Genomic DNA, 19,547 nt, shown 5'->3' with positions numbered 1-19,547 from the left:
CTGCTGTGTGTTACTGTAGTTTTTAACTCTGCTGCCTTTTTATACATGAACGCTTGATAGACAGATGATGAAAGGGACACGGAGAAAGACGGAGCGGGAGGAAAAAGTAGGGCTACTGTTTAAGGATTCCCTCCCACAGTGTATGCATTTAAAGGTTTAACAATGTGAGTGTGTGCGAGCGAGACAGAGAAACAGTGTGAGCCGAGCTGGACCCCCGCGTCTCCTAGTCATTACAGCTCATTTGTCTGAGTGCTATTCCACTTGGCTGGGTTGAGTTAACAGTTTGCCCTGGCGCTCTCCACCCTCCTCTGAGCCGAGGCACAGCGACACATGTGGAGACAAGAAAATGGGAGCGTAATATATGAGTTCGTCTGGACGCACGCGCGCGCACGCTCACGCACACACACAGCATGTACGCTAAAGAAAACTTTCCTCTCTGGCGCACAAACACGTGTTTTGTGCATATGTCAGCAACGAGAAAGTCAGAGTGCAGCCTGTGACTTACGCCTAAACTGTTTGTGTGGAAATTCACTGCACCGGCGGCTGTTTAATCCCCCCCCCCCCGGAAAGTCTAATGACAGTTAATCAGATGCACATCCACAGTCTAATTAACCAATTAGCAGCAAATGGATACACATAAACCACACGAAACGCCACCGATTCATTACAAAATGCTCTTAGTTTTCACTTTACACAAGACTCTTCTCTGGCCGAATGAGACAGACAGGAAGCTGTTACTGGCTACATACCCCCTGCCTTCCTGAAAAGTTCACAGTTGCAGAAAAAAACTGAGGTACGATACAAAAAAAACATTCAAACTGTTGTTTTCTGAAAAAAAAACACCATCTAGGCTTAGAAAAACCCAAGCTTACGTACCACTCTTTAAATTTAAAACTCAGATGAAGATTACACAGAGACAATTTTTATGCTCAATATCTTTTTCTGTCTCCTTAACTAGCGTCTAATAAAATGAATGAGCAGAGCATCCACTCAATAAAGCCCTCCAGAATTGAAAAATGAGTTAAAAAGCGAGACAAAAGACTCCCAGTCTTAGTTAACAAGGCAGTTAAAAAATAAATAAAACTGCATGTCACGGCCGTTCCACTGACTTTTATGACTCTCCCCCGCTCACGTGACACTCAAGAGTTTGCTTCAAACCTATTCTAAGCGGCGAACACGCAGAGCGGAACGGTGTGTTGATACGCCAGGACCTGTTGAAGTGACTGATCCACAATCAATAAACACTGAGGAACTGAGTAAAGAAGTTCCAACAAAGCAGCGCAGCGGGAGTCTATTTAAAGAAAAGCCTGGAAAAACAAGACAATTAAAGGGCGTGTAAAAACCATCTGCTTCTATTCAGCCACGACAGAACTAAGTTTTTCTTTTTTCTTTTTTTTTTTTTGTTGCTTACAGCTAATGGAGCAAGTGCTCATTAAAATGTCTCCATTTTTGTTGAACTGAAAAAAAAAAAAAATCATCCATGTTATTCTATCCTATAAACACACTGCAGATTGTGTCTTCATAGGCCATTAATATTCATATTAGCGGTTATCTAATCCTTGACATGAGTTATGAGCTTAATTTGTAAAAAACATGGAACTAGTAAATGTACATCATCTCAGAAATGATGCAAGCGCATTTATGCAACTGGTAACATTTTGACTGTCAAAAAATAAATCCATATTTATGTATAAAAACTGGTCAAATCTGCAGCCGTTTTGCAGTTCCCCTCGGCTGAACAGAATCTTTTAGTGTGCTTCATAATAATTTAGCGTCCTGTAACTTTATGTTTTTAAATTCATTTGCACGGCTCCCTCGTCGGGGTGTTTTTTTCCACCAACAGCCGACAGGTGTTTTCAGCAGGAAAGCCACTATTCACTAACTGCCCAGCATGCTCAGACTGGCAATCTGGCAAATCTGGCAATTGCCAGATGGGCTGGCCCACATAGTGGGTTGCAAGGCCACCAGCAATGTGGGATAAAATTGTGGGGGAAAAAAAAATTCAACCTGCTGATTGCGGTCCACTAGATGTTGGAACAGTGCCTCTGACCTTTGCTTGTGGTTAAAAAGACAATGGCTTCTTTATTTTCTGCTTTAATTGGGTTTATTGTCTCCTTATCTCCTACAAGAACTAAGTTCACACTGCATAATTATGTCTTACAAACACTACTGTCCATGCCAGCTTTATACTATATTTATATTCCTTAGCCCATATACTGCGTGTTATAAATAGCAAGATATTGCTGCGTGGTTGTTGGGAAAAATGGAGACAGTCCAGACAAAAATCTACGCAACCATGCTGGCCAGCATCAAACTGCAGTCAAGGTGAGCAACTAGCTATCAACACTGGAGCAACATTGACGTTATCATTGTTAACACGTTTGCCGCGACAACCTTAGGAGACGTACTGGTCTTGATGCTGAAATTGTTGTATGCCAACCACATGGTGGTGTTTTAGCAGCACAGTATGGTGTTGCAGCGAACTGACCTTTGACCTTTTGGATACAAAATGACCTTTCTTGAGTTCTGGCCACTTTAACTTACACAACTGTAATAATTTCAACTATAAGTCAAAGTAGACATGTGACAAATTTTAAAAAAAATCCATCAAGGCATTCCTGAAATATCGCTTTCACAATAACAGGCTGTATGGACGTATCGGACAACCTAAAGACATGCGGCCTCCGCACTTGAATTATACTCTAATAACGTCCTAATCCTTATTTCTTTAAAAGAGGCAATTATTTGAGAAGATTGATAGAGCTCTCCTATCGATCCATCAGGCGACATAGCCATCAGCCGATTAGCTTAGCTTCAAAAGAGACTGAAAGCGGAGAGAAAGCAGCTGGTCTGGCTCCGTCAGAGCCAACAGATTCCGCCTCCTCGCAAGTCTAAAGCGCGCTAATTAACATACCGAGTCTCATCGTCTCCCGTGATAAACCCATGTGAAGAAAAACAATAAGCATACTCCCCAAATAGCACACTTCTTGCTTTGCCAAACAATTTAAGAGATTGTAATAAAAATTGCTTATCTTATACGCTTGTTAAAAATGAATATATATCACTAGCGTTCCTTGTTTCGTGTTTTAGACTCCAATATTGTTTTGGTCACAGTAATCTAGCACTGGTTGGTCTCTACGAACAAATGGTATAGAAATACCTGAGGTCAGGGCTCCGAATGTGAAAAAATGTTAATTAAAAATCTGTCTCACAAGAGTAACTTAAATTTAGAGGCTGAAAGAGGGCAATTCAATTCCTGTTTATCGCAAGCGGAATGAATGAATGTGTGAGGTCTTCAGACATGTGCCCATGCATGAACAGACACACACTCACGCGCGCGCAAAGTAATACACCGCACATATGCACGCGACTCACAAGTTCACAGATTGACTGCGCTCAGCAAGAAGTGCTTCACGGATGGCAGTTTTCCTTTCTTTTTCCGCTTGACAGACTTATCAGCCCAGCTCAGGTGGTGCCCCATCTGCTTGTGCACATTTAAAATACACACACAAACACCCACTTACTGCTTACACAAGGAGACACATGCTCAAGGAATAAACTCAATCAAATGTCTGCCCTTCAAATTTCATTTCTGATCCCCCTGGCTCCTTCTCTTCCTCTCTCCCTCCCTCTTTCCCTCCCTCTCTCTCTCTCTCTGACCACGTGTTGACCTCTCCTCCTGTTCTCTCACGTCCTTCCACTTTCTTATCCAACAACCTCGAACTCCCCTTCCAGGCTGTATCTCATCTTTCTTGCCGCCGCCACTGCCGCGTCTTCACTGCAGTCCCAGTGACCACGCGCCCCGCTGTGCAGAGCCCACCCTGTCCAGTGCAGCAGATGGTTGAGCTGCACATGCATGCAGACAAGCAATCACGACTGCTGACACATACACGCTCAGGCATAATAAACACACTCGGGCCTACAAGCGTACATATGATCACACTGGGTGCCAGGTACAGAATATTTACGGCCGGAGTACACAAACAGAGATGAAACGCTCGGCTCAGCTAGTCAGTCATAATAAGAACTTTGGCTTCAAGACGAGTTCAAAACTTGATCGGGAAAACTTACATATATTTCTTATTCATCGAGCCATTGGGGTATAATGCATCATGAATGTATTCATCCCGGCAGCATTTATGCATTTATATAATTCTGTTGTACAGAGCCACGGGCTACTGTGAATCAATACACACTTCAGCCTGCATAATGGGGATGTAGAACGCATAACATATGCACATACCAAACACAATAAAATGGGCCTTGACAGAATATGCTTCAAGAAAGTGCTGGGAACAAAAAGAAACAACTGGATCGTGGATGAGTAATGGGATGGCGCTTAGGGTATGTAATGCCACAAATGTCTTTTCCCATGAGGCTTTATAAAGCCTGCATGCGACTGCATTAAGGGCAATTAAAGATGCTAAAATACTGACCCAACACAATACTCTCCATGTTTGTTTATTAGCAAATAAACACGATGGCTGGACAACAATCGGCTGGTAAACTGACCTCTCCATAAAGTGCCATTTGTTAGGCAATTATCTTTATTCTACCAAGCAGAAAATAACTTGTGCTGAATGGTAAGGTGTGCTGGTGCGAAACTCATAATACCATGCAGACACTATAATTAGGCAGCTCTTTACAGGGGAAAGAGTGGAGTCCTGGCCGACCTGGGGGAAAAATCCAACGGCCAAAAGCAATTTGCAGGCGCCTTCCAATTTCCATGAATTATTCTTTGATTTTAACGATGTAAACAAACGCCGTCTTCAAACGGCTTGGACATCGGTGGCAGTCAGACAGTGAATGATTGTCGGCATGCTCAGAAGGCAAGAAACCTGACTGCGCCTAGCTGGTGTTAAAAAGTCATTAGGGGATGTTTATGTGCTGAGGTTGTTCTTTAGCACGTAAAGCCCTGATAAAAGTCGCTGCTGTTGGCCGAGTTCGACTTTTCATGGAAGAGATTTGTCTGAAAAAACAATAAAGCCGTTGTGATGTTTGGAAATATGAACTGTTGCCAAAGTGCACATTCAGGTATTTTGAGGTGGCTTTGTGCAAAACAACATTACGGAGGTCTAAATCATTCTTTTCCAGTTGTGGGCTAGAATCAATAAAATGCAGTGGCAACTCGAGGGTCTCCTTGTGGAGATCTGACCTCTCTGTCACCGGGCCGCAGTGAAATATGAATAGCGGATGTGTGTGTGGATGCACGCTGTGTTCTGGGTCAGTTAACTGGGAGGCAGCTCGTGTGACCTCCACCAAAGCCAGGCCAAGGATGATGCACACCAGCAAATCTGTGTTTTGCTTATATGTGCGCGCGTGTGTGTGTGTATATATATATATACCAGCGGAAAGTCTTGGCCGAGTCCTGGGCGTCTGCATCTCTTGCCGGGCGTGCGGCAGCATGTGGTAGCGCTTGGCTTCGTTGACCAGATCGCGGCACGCCTCGGACGATTTTATCAGCTCCTCGTTGTCCACGACGTTCAGCAGGTAGGACGGATGGATGAAGGGAAGACGCACCGTCGCTAACAGCTCCGACAGATGCTGAGGAGGCAGACATAAAGGAGGAAGAGGAATGATTAGATGTTGGATCCTGCAATCAGGACTCAGAACACAAAGGGGGAAAAGGAAGAGACAAAAGCAAACACTGGTTAAAAGAAAAAAAAGAGCTTAACTTAAGTTACTTTGTGTGAAACCGTGGTGATCAAAGAGCTGCGGATCAGAATCAGTAAATAAAGACAGAACGGCTTTGACGGAACAGTTGGAATAAGACCCAAATTCACTATAAATGTTTATCTGCTCTTCAAATACCTTCTCTTACAATATCTTGAAAGAAGACGGGAAAATAAACTATAGTGTGAAGAAATCCGGCAGTATCCAACCCATTAGATCTGTCAGTGTCAAGGCCTCAAAGCTTTAGTTTAATTATGTTCATACCTGCAACTAAATGCAGAAAAACCTTCAAAGATCCCGACTTTTGCTTTAACAACATCATAAGCGGATTCACACACGTAGTTTTTTTTTCAAAAGCAGCTCTCGGGACCCACTCTTAATTCAGTCATTAAAAGTTATTCATCACCGAACAAGAAGCCTCGGATAACATTTTGCAAACTTTTCTGTAAGATCTGAGTGCCATCTCACTTTCATATGTGCATTTGGTTGCGCTGTCAGAGCTGAAACGAGGCAGCGGGGGGTACATCTAGCTTCTGCTTCTGATTTTTATTAATTTTTTTTCTTTTTTTTCCATCTCCAAATTAAATCTTTCAGCAGATAGCTAATGTTCTTTCGCAGCTAAATTTATACCCAGTTCTGGCTAATCACAAGCCATTCAAGCCAAGATGCTGCAGCGCCGTCAGCTAGTTTATTTTGTTTCGACGTAGAAGGAAAAATAAAAAGATTCATTTGACATGATTTTAAGGAAAAATAAAAAGATTCATTTGACATGATTTTGGCTTAAAGAATTTGCCCCTTTAATTCCCCGGGACGCTAAACTGGTTCGTGATGATTAGGCTTTGAACCTGAATGGTGAAAATCGTCGACTAAAGCAACGTGAACGTTTCTGCTAATGTCTGTTCCATCGCTGGGTATACATTCATTTATGTATGCTTATACTATATAGGTGTTCAGACACAGAGGAAGGGCAGACTGTTGCCATGGCAACCTTGTCTATAGCTCTGGCTGCAGTTTTTATTTATTTATTTATTTTGCCCCCAGTATGTGTGTACAAGTGCATGTATGCCCACATGGGAGTCTCATCTAAGTGGACAGTAAAAGCTGTAAACAAGCTTGGACAGAGCGATAGAGAGCTGGGTGGAGATTGACCCCGCTGACCTCTCGGCTCAGAGCGATGTGACCGAGTGGCGCTGGGAGGGCGACAAAACAACAGACTCAGAGAAACATCATTGAGGGAAGGACGAATAATAAGCTGACACTCTGCCTAAGCATCTCTCTCCCTCTCCCCCACCTGAGGCCTTTTTACTCTGGCATGTGTCCCATTTGTTCTCTACCGATGTCCTGGGCTCATCTGACCAGAAGGAAAGAAATAAGACAGCGCAGAGAGGGACCGAGAGGAGAGGAGACTTGCAAGAGGGAGCGAGGGAGAGGGGAGGCGGGAGGACAAGTAAAGCCATGGTATGTGGAAAAAAAAAACAGAAGACTAGCAGTAAAACATAAAGGATGAGATGAGCTGAAGTGATTTGACGGGAAGACAACAAAGATCGGAGAGAGGATGTGATGTTCCGCGGCAGTCGGAGAAATCTGCTGATGACGTCCCTCCTCTACGGGTGAGCTGGGAGTGAGACGCTGTCCTGCAGTTGGGAGTGTCTGCTTCTCTTATCCAGCGAATGCACAGAGCACAGTTGATCACACAAACAGCTCAATACCCGCATAAACACTTCAGCTCAAACACAGCAAGAAGGTAAAGCAAGCTACTTAGAATGCCAAGATATTCTTGTGGGAAGACTTCCGAGCTCAAGAGAGGCTACCACTTCCAATTAAATTGCCTCCATAGTGGGAGATTTGCCCCAGTAGTTACCGAGTCATGTCACACTCAAATGGAGGACTTAATCTTCAGGCTTACTGCCCTGGACTTCCATTACAAGCTACTTTTCTCCAGGTCTGCCACAACCTCACCTACATTACTCTCAGGAATTGGTATCATGTTATTAATGCCAGTGATCGGATGTGGCCAAAATAACCTGCATATGTGACCAGAAAGTGTTTTCAGAAGAATTTTGTTCAAATTATGGCAATATGAGGAAGAGGGGATAATGATTTTGTTTTATTTAAAGTAGATTTTGGATCATGAGATCATGTTTGTGCATGAGCAGGTCATCTGAAATAGGTCCGTCGCTGACCGGTCTGACCCTCAGAGCTAAATTAAAGTTGTATATGGGGCAGTCTCAGCCAGGTGGTGGCCTTAGTGGCACAGCAGAAATAAATGTGCCCAAGCGCCAGCGGGTGCATCTTGAAACTTTGCTTTTATTTGGAGCGGCAGGTGGACTGGCTTTAAATTTGTCTGCTCAGTAGTGGAATTTGCATGTTGTGTGGTTTTCGTCACTTGTTCTGGTTTCCTGTTGCGGTTTCCCAAACCTCACATATCAATTTGACTAAAATATTGAAATATACACCGATCAGGCATAACATTATGACCACCTTCCTAATATTGTGACTCATCAGAGAATGGACATGGGCCTTCTGAGGGTGTCCTGTGGTGTCTGGCAACAGGATGTTGCTAGTGGGGGCCTTTGGGTCCTATGGGTTGAGGGGAGGGGCCTCTGTGGATCATCCCACAGATACTTGATCAGTTTGGGGTCTAGTGAATTTGGAGGCCAGGTCAACACCTTGTGCTGTTCTTCGCGTTTTTTTGAGTTGTTCCGAAACTGTTTTTGTGTATGTCACTGTGTCAGGCTGCATCCTGCTGGGGATGGCTGCTGCCATTAAGGAGTGTCATTGGGGTGGGGGTGCCTGGTCTGGTCTAGGTGGGTGGTACATCCACATGAATGCCAGGTCCAAAAATTTCCCAGCAGAACATTGAATTGTCACAATATGGTCAATGTTATTTACTTCTCCTGCAAGTGGTTTTAATGTTGTGGCGGATCATTGTAGAGTAAGTACGTTCCTTTACCAGATGACTTCCTTTTTCTCGTGCATTAATGTTAGAAAATGGCTGCTTTCAGAGTTTGAAGATTTAAAACACTTTGGGCACAACCAGTCAGCAGCTCACGAGTTCAAGGCATGCTGGACATCTGTGCAACAGCTCCACGAAGCACTGTCTCTGCACATTTTATTACCACACCCACATCATTCACACACGCACACACAAGCTCAGCAGGTATGTTTTCTCTTACTTGTGGAAAACAAGAACCAAAAAAAAAAAAAAGAGCATCCTACTGTACCATCTGCAAATCCTAGCTACGTACAAACCCACATCTGTTGCAGCCTCTCTTCACTTGCCAAATATCTCTGAATGGCAGTAAAACTACCTCAAAGAGAGCATCTGGTCTCTGCAAAAAGGTAAGGAAGGCTACAGCTACCACATGCAGGTAAATATCCGCCCCAAATCACACCCACACAAGCATACAGACACAGAGATATGCACACAGGAATACAGAATGAGACAGATGGGTGCATCCAGCAGTAATGTCTGCAGTATGTTAATACTAAGAGGTAACCGTGGGTTCTTTTGGGCCTCAGCTGATGATAATTCGATGCTGTGCTCAGTGCGAAAGCTGATTTGACCATAGATCTTGTTAAAAAGGTTAAAACTATGTACAGTCCGAGGCCGACCTCTGATGATTAAATAAACGGCCATGACTCAATTGCCCTATAAACAGTGTGGGATATCCCCTGTGTGTGTGTGCAGGTTGAACAGGGGCTGTCTGCTTTTCTTTACTTTGACTCCCTTCCTCCCTCTGCCCCCCAGTTTCTAAAATAAAAGAATTACTCTCATCTCTAATTCTAACTAACTAACTCACTATCTCTCCCACTCCTTTTTCACTTTCTGCCTCGCTCTCCACCTCCATTCCCGCTCCTCGCTCGTCCTCCCACACACGCATATATCGGCATGGAAATGAGGGAGAGTTGCACACTTGGTGCTAATATTCAAATCCAAAGTGTCAGACCCTACGAAAAAAAATAAAAAAATAAATAAAAAAAGGAGTTCTGCTTCGTGCCAGCCATTGAAACTACTCAAGCAGAAATTATTGCAAATACTGTTTACTCGAGGCCGTTGTGTTTCCTTTTAAAATAAATGAGATTCACATTTGTGGTTTTGAGGGAAATGTCTCAACATCAGTCACATGGAATACTATGAAATCAGAGGTTCGTGTTCCCCTTAAGGTGCAGTGTAATCACTTTAAGACCCTGTGACCCTTAATCTGCGCTACTATGACATCAAAACTTTGCTTTCTCAAATACTGCATAATAACCAATGACTTGCAAAGCTAGCAACATTCCCAACATTTAATGCAAATTAGAAAATGTTCATGATATAAACACTATATTTTAACCTTTCTAAAAAAAATGCAAATTACTCTATAAATGGCAAGCGATTCGTATTATATTGGGTTGAACTTTCAGTTCTATTTACTGTTTAATTCAATTTTATTTATATAGCGTCCACAACGACCCAAACTGTTTTCAACACGCTCAAAGTTCCCAGAGCCTGATATCCCCAGAGCATGCACTGAGGTGACGGCGGTAAGGAAAAACTCCCTTTAAATGTGAGCAGAACCCAGCTCATATGCAGAGGGCTCATCTGCTCGATGCCAGCCGGGCAGAGGACAGGAGGAGAGGAAAGCAGAGGGAGGAACTCATACATACTAATTCATACATACTGTACATCTGAATATATGCAGCATATAATAAAGCAAGGTACAGGTGCTGTATGTTAAATGAGAGATTGATGATGAATGAAAAGAACGGGCCGAGCTGGCATTTAAAATATTCACTGTAGAAACGCTTAGTGGTTATACAGTGTGCTCATAATGTCACTGTTATGACAATAAATAGGTGCACAGGGGCATAACACAATGTCAGTGAAAATAGCAATTCAATTACAGGTGAGATGTCTGGTATGTATATGAATATATGAGTGAGCCTAATAAGCCTAAAACACAAACTGCAGAATCGTGCCTATTATGTTATGAAATCTTGGTTAAAGCAGTTTGAAAGGCTGACACTTCAGTATCTCAGAAACATATTGTAGAAGGTGAGGGCCGGGCTCCTATCTTCCCTGTTTCCCTGCAACCTACAAAATCTAGACTGACAGCTCCCTACTAAGCAGGCTCCCTCCTCAGGGCCTGGGGGCTGTTTTTGGAAGGGATCCGGTGATGGGTCGGCCCTCTCCTGGCTGGTGCCGGGCGCAGGTGTATGTGTGTGTGCATATAACACAAGTCATTAATTACCTACTTGTATTCATACAATCCATGATAGTTATATTACACTAATAGCATATTTACACCACCTTCCTGTCAGATCATATATTGTTATTATTAAAAAGTAAATTAGCAACGATCTTTCATGCATTTATTTTTTTTCTTCTATATCTGTTTTCCTCCTTTCTTTCAGACTCAATATGCGCCAATGCAACGCCAGCACGGCCTTGCACAGACCATATATGTAATCTCTGCACCAATTAGGTCCCTGTGTTCAATAACACCCTACAAGTAAGTAGAATACTTGATAAATGGGCTCCAACCTTGTGCGTTAGAGCTTTAATGCAGGACATCGGTTACAGCCGAGCTCTTGCCAAGCGAACATGGGCAGGTAAATTTCTCTCCATTTGGCAGCACACCAGAGTTTTAAATCTGGTGTCTGCGAGGTCGCTCCCACGTTGGCGCGCCGGTAGCAGTGTGATTTATATTAGCATCACCGGCAGTGACTTTTTGCCGCTTGTGAAGAGGGGAACAAACGTGGCAACGGCGTCGGAGCTGCCTACGGCGACTAGGAGCATGTTGGAGGGGGGGAAAAAAACACAGCAAACAGTCTGTAGCGGTCAGAAAGAAGGAAAAATAATCCCGACGAGAAAAAAAAGAAAAAAAAGAATAGTATCTGATGCTCCAGATTAAAAAAAAAATGAAATTCAGGGGAAGGATTACAGTCTACAAAAGAACTGATGGCGAGGACACACACAGATTACCATTGGTGTGGAGCACTGAAAGAAAAGAGGGACTGAGAGACTGCACAGTGTAGGTATAACACACATGTCAACAGTGGAATTACTGTCATTGACAGAAGGGGGAGACAAAGGTTCTGCACTGTACCTTTAACTCTTGTAAATATTGATGACGACTAAAGCGTGACAGCTTTTACCATCTTCTGGAAGCACGGAGAGTAAAGAGGGCATACTCTAAATGCATGCCGTGTAAACTGCATGCTAAAAGGCTTCGATTTTCCTTTGTCCATATGTGTGCGTGCGTGTGACATGAAACAGGTAAATGAGAGCACTCACGACACTGACAGTGACTGACGTGCTCTCAGCAGATGAGAGGAGGCGGCATGTATCCGACGGCATTTCTCTCCATCTCCAGCAAGGCTCTCAAGCAATCACTCTCATGCACAGGCACGCAGAGCGAACGCGGGCCCCCTTCCCTTTCCATCTCCTCGCCTACTCAGCCAAGCAACCCTTGTACATTTTTAAACAGAGATGGCATCTAATGGATGCAAATTATAACCGCCACTGTGCCAACGGCAACACACCGAGCCTACTGCATACGATCTTTTCCCATTTCCAATCAGGAGTTCAAACACGTGGAACATATGGAAAGTATCCACAGGAGACGGAGGACATATGGAGACGCTTCTTCTTTAGCTCGTCAGCCTGCACACACACCTCTATTCCAGGCTCCCCGCTGCATGGAGCGTTTATTCACCCACTTATACAGCGTAACACCTTTTGACTCCTTTTCACCAGTGTTCTCCATCTTGCACACACCGGTCGAGCACACAAACACTCCACGTCAACATTCACGTTGCCGGCGGATGAGCATACCCTGCAGGCCCGTCAGATTGCACCCACGAGCGAAGCTTGCGAGGAAAACTCACTTCTTCTTCACAGTTTATTCACACTCGTACACATTTTCAGGCGGGTGGACAGGAGATCTGAATAGGTCGAGCTCGCTGAAAGGCAGGGATAATGTGTCTAACAGGGAGCCTCTCGGATCTGTCAGAGGCAGCAGAGAAGCAGCCGGGAGGCCGCCATCCGCTAACACAGATGACAAATGTCCACTGAGCATTTCCCATTCCACTACTGTCAGTGAGGACTAACGCCTCTTACTGTGTGCGGGGGTGTGTGTGTGCATTTGTAAAATGATTCAGTGCCACGGCGGCATCAAATAAATGGCACACGGACGGTCATATCTATTTGCTTTGCTCTGAGCGGAGAGAAGTACGCGTCTGCTTTAGCTTGAAAAATGGACGGCGCTTAAAACACAACCCTGGATGAAAATTGAAAAATAAAAAAATAAAAAAACACACACATATGCCGACTGACTTAGAAGTGTGTGTGTGCTCAGCAGAGCGCGTGCCCATATTTACCCTCGCAGTGCTAACAAACCCACTCAGCCGAGATGACCACAGCTTTGTGGCCTTTTGAGTGCGTGCAGGTTTCTGTGAGAGAACACATGCGTGCGTTATTTTTTATTTTTTTTTCTGGTAACACATTATGGAAGAGTAAAATATGCTCCTGCAAATGGCACTTTATTTGGATTCAAGTGACGCTTTGCTGAGCGTGTTTGTGCGCTCTTGCGACTGCATGGCTGTGTGTGCAAATCAGCCAGAAGGATGGATCTGGTGGAGGGGAGGGGAGTGGAGAGGGAGAGAGAGAGAGAGACGTAGTGGACGACAGACGCTGAACGCTGCCCTGAGCAACTACTGGCAGGTGCAATGTGCTGTCCTCTGAGGCCTATTTCAGCATGACTTCATTCTTAAAAAAAAAAAAAAAAAGGCAGATTTTTTTTCAGCTGATTTAATTAAAAACTTCCCGAAAGGAAAGACTGCTTTCTCTATATATTAACATAAAACTTTGTGGCTTACTTCTCAGCTCACATCCAGCCGTGTCTCGTTGGTATTCTCCTTTTGATAACACAGTGGAATACATTTTTATTATCCTTTGTAAATCTTGGGGGGAAACAAAGACAATTGCGTCCTTTGAACACATAGCGCAATTTCGTTTGTTCTCTACAAATCATATCGCTCGTGCGGCTCTTGTGTGTTCATGAGAGAGCCCACTGGAGATGAGACGCCCTTAACTTGCTCTGGATATGCAGCGGTTGTGGTTGAGTGGCCGCGGTTCGACTGGCTGCACACATCGGGGCTGAGTGCGCTCAGGGACAACAAAGGGCACGGATGAGAATGGAGGTCCAGAGTTCACTGGCTTGCATCAGATCCCGTCCACTCTCTAATATGCAACTTAGGCCGCTACACGAGCGATTCCCAGTCTTGTGTGAACGACTGAGTGCAGAGAAGGGATGTGGAAAAATGACGGGCATTTGGTGTTAATCCCCATGTGTGTTTGTGTGCGCAATGCAAGAAAGAAACAAAGAGGAGAGGTGGCACAGAAAGCAAACATCGCCCCCCCTGCATCAGTCTCCATCGCCTGGTCTCTTCGGAGTGCGTATTCGTCACAGATCGCGGCGGCGGCCTGCGATCTGCGTTCATTCCCCGCTCACTGTGCAGCGGTTCCTCTTCGAGACGGATTGTTGTGACACAAAGCTCCTCTTATCAAAAAACAAATTAACTGTTCCTTGAGGTGTTCGAGATGATGAAAAGTTTCTATTTTGAGCGTGGAGCCCAAAAGGAGAATTCCTAAATTAGAAGTGAAGCTTGCAGAGTAAGGGTCATGTGTAGTTCTGATCATAAATGAGTAGCGAAACTGAGGGAAACTCGGTTTATATTCCTACTCAGCCTCAAAGCACTTTTGTCTTTGATAATTTTATCCTTTAACTACTCCATGATAGCATCATTTGTTTTGAAATTAGATTTTTTTTTCCTTCTTAATGAGTGCGGGAGTAAAAAAAATTTAATCACCACACCACACCAGAGTCAATTGTATAAAACCCCCCAAATAATAAGAGAAACTAATAAGCATAAAAAGTAATACCTTTCACTGTATTAATTTGGCTTGAGAACTGCAAATGTCAGGGCAGGCCATTGTTATTTCTGATGAGTGGACAGCAGGTCCTCTCTAATGGCAAGGCTGGTCTTTTTTATCACGGAAATACACCATTAACTGTCCTTTTTAGCGGTTACATTAGTTGGCCACTTTCCGAAGAGCCAATTAATCAGCCCCCTTTGTCAGGTTGAGTCACCTGGCAAGATAGGATCCTTTATGAAATATGTTGAAGTGAGGCGTAATGGAGGTCCTATTCAGGGATTTGGCACAGTGTGGCCTGTTATAATTGGAGCCATGTGTCTGTGGTCGTCCCACAAAAGACTGCTGGGTAAAAGGAAGGACAGGTCTCTGTCCATCAGCGCCTTCAGAGAGAAAACATGACGCAGGACAAGTTTTTATTTTTTTTTTCCTGTTGTTTGTCTTATGGAACCTGAGTGAATGCAGTGGACTGTTTTGGTCTCAGATGTTATTAACGGATTAGCACATAAAAAGACAAAAAAAGAGTAAGTAACAGCAAGCTTTATATTTAATGGATCACTTTACGAGTGACGTCACTGGATCTTGGAAGAAGTACAAGCTCTTTCACCTTGGATTTCTCCCCTCTCACCCCCTTTGGGTGCTACTTTAGGTGCCGTTAAAAAGCCACCGCTCGCTCGCATTGCAAACTACCCTCGTTTCCAGCAGCGAAACTGAGCAAACAAAACTGCGAAGAGAAAAGTAAAATGCATTGGCTGACTCGGGCAGACAGGCAAGCAATTCAATTTACGCTGCGGCGAGAATAAGAAGCAATCCAGTGGAGAGAAGCTGAGGCTGCAGCTGCGTTAGCTTTGCAAGAGGAAACAGCGACTGGTGGCACCTTGGCTCAAATTGCTCTCGGATTCCAGCGTGGTTTTTATTTTTGTTGGACGTTGTCATAGACACCAGTCCTGAGGTGTTTCGGTTATCTATTTAGTTATATAACCATTAACACTCAGCCACTAAATAATCAAATAAGCACATTTCCCTAAATTTTATAAAACGTATTCTTTCAAATGCTCCTCTCTTGAAAGACTCTTTTTATTTTTATTCTGAGGCTTTTATAAATCCCCTTTTCACTTAAGTGCTACGTACAGACACATATACACAACATCCAATGCTAATCAATCAAAGAGAGCTGACACTGCTCTCTACTTTCATTCGGTGGCTTTGTGTCTCTCAGCAAACCATTATCAACGCTCAAATGCTCTCCCTGTCTCTAAGCGATGTCCGGGCCCCGTTTCCTGGTGCCATCGGTTGTTAGTGACAGCATAGTGGAGAGAGAAAATTGCATATTATTTACCCAGCGCCTTCAATATGCCACTTTTCCACTCTATAGCCTGCAGCTTACAACCCACAGCACATGCAGAGACACAGAAAGCCTACAAAGACACACCGAGCACGCACGCTCAGATGAATGCAAGCACACACACAAACTTAGCTCAAGGCTTAAAGCTTTTCCTCCCCCTTGCCTGAGTTTTTGCAGCAGTGCTGTGACATTCTGCCCTGACATGTCATTAAAAAGTGTCACAGGTTCTGGGGGAGTGATTTCCGCTACTCTCTGTCTCCAAACGGGCAGAAGGGACAGAGGCAGGGGAGGGAATGATGAGCTGGAGCTGGACCAGGCGTATAAACTCAGCCTTCAGGGTCGTATAACCTTCTCCTGTGGCATTATGGAAGCAGCCTATTGTCTCTCTTCTCTCCAGGCAACAGGCTTGCAAGTTGTTTTTTTTCGGTCACACATGGGCAGGAGATTTGCGCTTGACCATGAGCTCAATCACATCCCCGCTCCCTGGATGTCATGGCTGTGTGCAGAGGCACAAACCGTTGGATATCAGATCAGAACACAAGGGCTATTTTTCCATTTCACTTTCTTCGGTCCTCGCCATCTCTTTTCTCAATCACCCCCCCACCAGTTTCTGTCTTTCTGCCTCGCTCTGATTCTTTCTCTCACTCCGACTCTCTTCCCACCACTCCTTCTTTTCTCCCTCCAGAAAGGCTGACCCGGGTGTCTCGTCTCAGGGACCAGTGCGGCGGGTTGTTCAGACAAGCGGGAAAATTTCTTCTACTTCATCCGAGTAAGTCACCTCTGCACCCCTCCAATAGAGTGTGAGATTGGAGGAGTCGGCTAGTAGCTTTACGATGCAGATGACAGGGATCGTATGCTCCAAACTGTGCATCAGGCTTGTTATGGCTAGTTGGAAATTTTGCAAAGTCCCCATCTGTGAGCCCACAAAATCAAATCTTTATGGTTGCAGAGTTTAATACACAAACCAAGAAAACCTCCTCCATATGGTTTCTTTCTTATTTCAGTCCGAGCGCCAAAGCAGATAACGGATTTTCTGGCAGGCATCACCATCTGCTCTTCAACAGTTTGTCCTTGTGCTTTGTGTTGCACTAAATACTTTAAGATTCTCCTCTACAAAAACACTACAGGGTGACATCCATCAGGAAAAATCACCGCGGTGCCACGTTATCAAAGGACAAACGCTAAATGTTCCATCCAAAAGGTGAAAAATTCTAATATTGACGTACGCGCCTCATAAATGTGGCTGCCAATAAAATAACATTGATTGCTGAGGTCTGCACCAAATCTGATCCAGCTGATATAAGGCCGCTCCCCCCACTTGAAATGAAAAGACATTACTTTGAAGGAATGATTCTCGCGCTGAAGTATTGGCGTAATTTATCTCATAATAATCTTACCTCCATTTTAAAACAGCAATAAAATACTTTAAAATCATCAGCTTCAAATTCATGGCCCTGTGAGTGATCTCATAAATATCTCATGGCCTCAGGTTCTTCCCTGCTGTATGGATATCTGTCTACAGCGCAGTCCATTTACCTTTTCATGAACGTGGGCTGGAGTTGACGTTCTGACCTCGAAGCCCATCGATTCTGTGCCTGTTAAAATTTGACCCGCTGTACCTCACTGTCAATACATATCTAGGGGATGTAACCTTTGATTATGATGAACAACTTCTAGGAATAAATCAAACACCTGTTAAGCGTACAGGAAAAAAGGGCCCGCTGGTCTCTGTGTTTTTGTCTGTTTTCCATGCACAACGGTGTCTCGCAAACAAATGAAGTGCAACTAAGAATAGAGCGCATTCTGAGGGCAAAGCACTCCTGGGATTATGAACAACTGCTGCGTTAGTAGGCTGCATCTGAAGCACAAAGTTGATGAACACTACCAAGAGAGAACAAGGAGTCACTTGTTTGGTTTTCCCTGCTGTGTGCCTCTTGGAGAAGACAGGGAGGGTCGATATAATAACTGCTCTAATACGGCTCTGCAGACGTACAGAATCTGTGCTGTCAGTGGTAAGAAGAGCTTTATCTTCTGGAGTTTTTTTCCGACGATGACGCACGTACAATATGCGCCTATTTTGGACACCGTAGTGTCGGAGCAGAGGAGACTCAGACTTCAAAAGCGCACTCATTAGCTTTCCTTTTCCTTACCTGCACTCTGGAGTTGGGGTCTTGTTTGATCCACTTGATGACCGTCTCATAGACCAGCTCCTCTGCTTTTGTGTTTAGGCTGTCGTTGGACAGATAGGCCACCAGGTCTTCCTTGGACACGCTTAAAATCTCTTCCTGACCTGCCACCTGAAAAAAGTAAAAAAAATAAAAATAAGAATAGTTCACACTTTCCATTTTCAGGAGAAGAACATGAGAACACTGCAAAGTGCAGCTCAACCATCCAAGAGAAAACAAATTAATCATACTTTTGAGCTGAGGCGGCTTTTAAAGATCTTTATAGCGTAAACCTATTATAAAGTCTGACCGCTCAAGTGCCCGCCAGCAGCAATGGTAGTTTAGAGAATTTGTCAGTGCCTGGACTGGCAATGCAATACTTCTACACCTAATAAGTATAAAACATAATCATAGCGTTTAAGAAAGCATTCTGTTCGATGTACAACACAACGCCAGCAAGGTGGTTAGCTTCCCATTATTCAAAACTGATGTGCTTTTCTTTATGAGCAATAGCTGAATTTTTTTGCTACTTTTATCTGATATATCATAGGTTTCCTCCTATTGTTTGTTAAAAACAGAAAGGTGCTGATTTCATCATTGCTAGCAGTAAGTAGTACACACCATAGTGTGTACTACTTCATACTTTGGACAATCAGATATAACAGTGGATGCAAATGCAGTAAAGTGTATTAAGTAGCGGATGGATAGCGACTTCATTTATAGTGTATGTCTTGGTGACACATTCATTTTTTATTGTCCCCAAGAATCCTGTTTTAATGCTAAATGTCTCCCGGTCACCCTTCATTTACAGTAACTGTGAGCAAGAACTGTGAAGTATATTTCCCAAAATGTAGAACTATAAATGGTTTTATAAATGGTCACAGTTGAAAGTTAAGATTACTTGTGTTTTCTCCTTTGGTGGCAAAAAAGTTCTCTTGTGTTTTTTTGTGTTTCAGAAACATTCCTACTGTTTTTCCATTATGTTATCTAAGAGCTGCTCTGTAATAAAAAAAAAACAGAGCTTAGCGCAGTACATTGTGCTCCAACAGTATGCTTTATTTTATGAGGTAAACACGCCGATCAGCCACAACATTAAAACCACTGAGAGGTGACGTGAATAACGTTGATCTTCTCATTCCACTGCAGTGTTCTGGAGGGAAACCTTTGGTCCTGGTATTCATGTGGATGTTACTTAAGACACATGCCCTAAGACAAGTGCTGACCAAGCAGCCCCCACCCCATAGCAACAACACTCCCTGACCTCAGCAGCCACCGTCAGCAGGACAATACGGCCTGCCACGGCAGCATAAAAAAACATGAAAAACAACCCAAGCTGTTGACTTGGCCTCCAAACTGATCGAGTATCTGTGGAATGCAGTGGAACAAGTCGGATTAACAAACCCAGGGGAACAACCGTACGCAATATGATGGTTTTAATGTTGTG

General features: G+C 43.9%; 1 protein-coding gene across 1 annotated transcript in view; it reads right to left on the bottom strand.

The window, feature by feature from the left end:
* klhl29 (kelch like family member 29) overlaps positions 1–19,547 on the bottom strand; it is a 138,273-nt gene that overhangs the window by 48,146 nt on the left and 70,580 nt on the right. Inside the window, exons 7-8 of the mRNA XM_084560689.1 lie at positions 18,089–18,235; positions 5,346–5,544 (exon numbers count right to left, since the gene is read on the bottom strand). Of these exons, the coding sequence (XP_084416815.1) occupies positions 5,346–5,544; positions 18,089–18,235 (346 nt within the window). The remainder of the gene's footprint in view (positions 1–5,345; positions 5,545–18,088; positions 18,236–19,547) is intronic.

Source organism: Chelon labrosus (genome assembly GCF_963514085.1).
Source record: "Chelon labrosus genome assembly, chromosome: 14".
NCBI classification, from domain to species: Eukaryota; Metazoa; Chordata; class Actinopteri; order Mugiliformes; family Mugilidae; genus Chelon; species Chelon labrosus.
The sequence above is the reverse complement of the archived record's forward strand: the minus strand, read 5'-3'. Positions and strand labels throughout refer to the sequence as shown.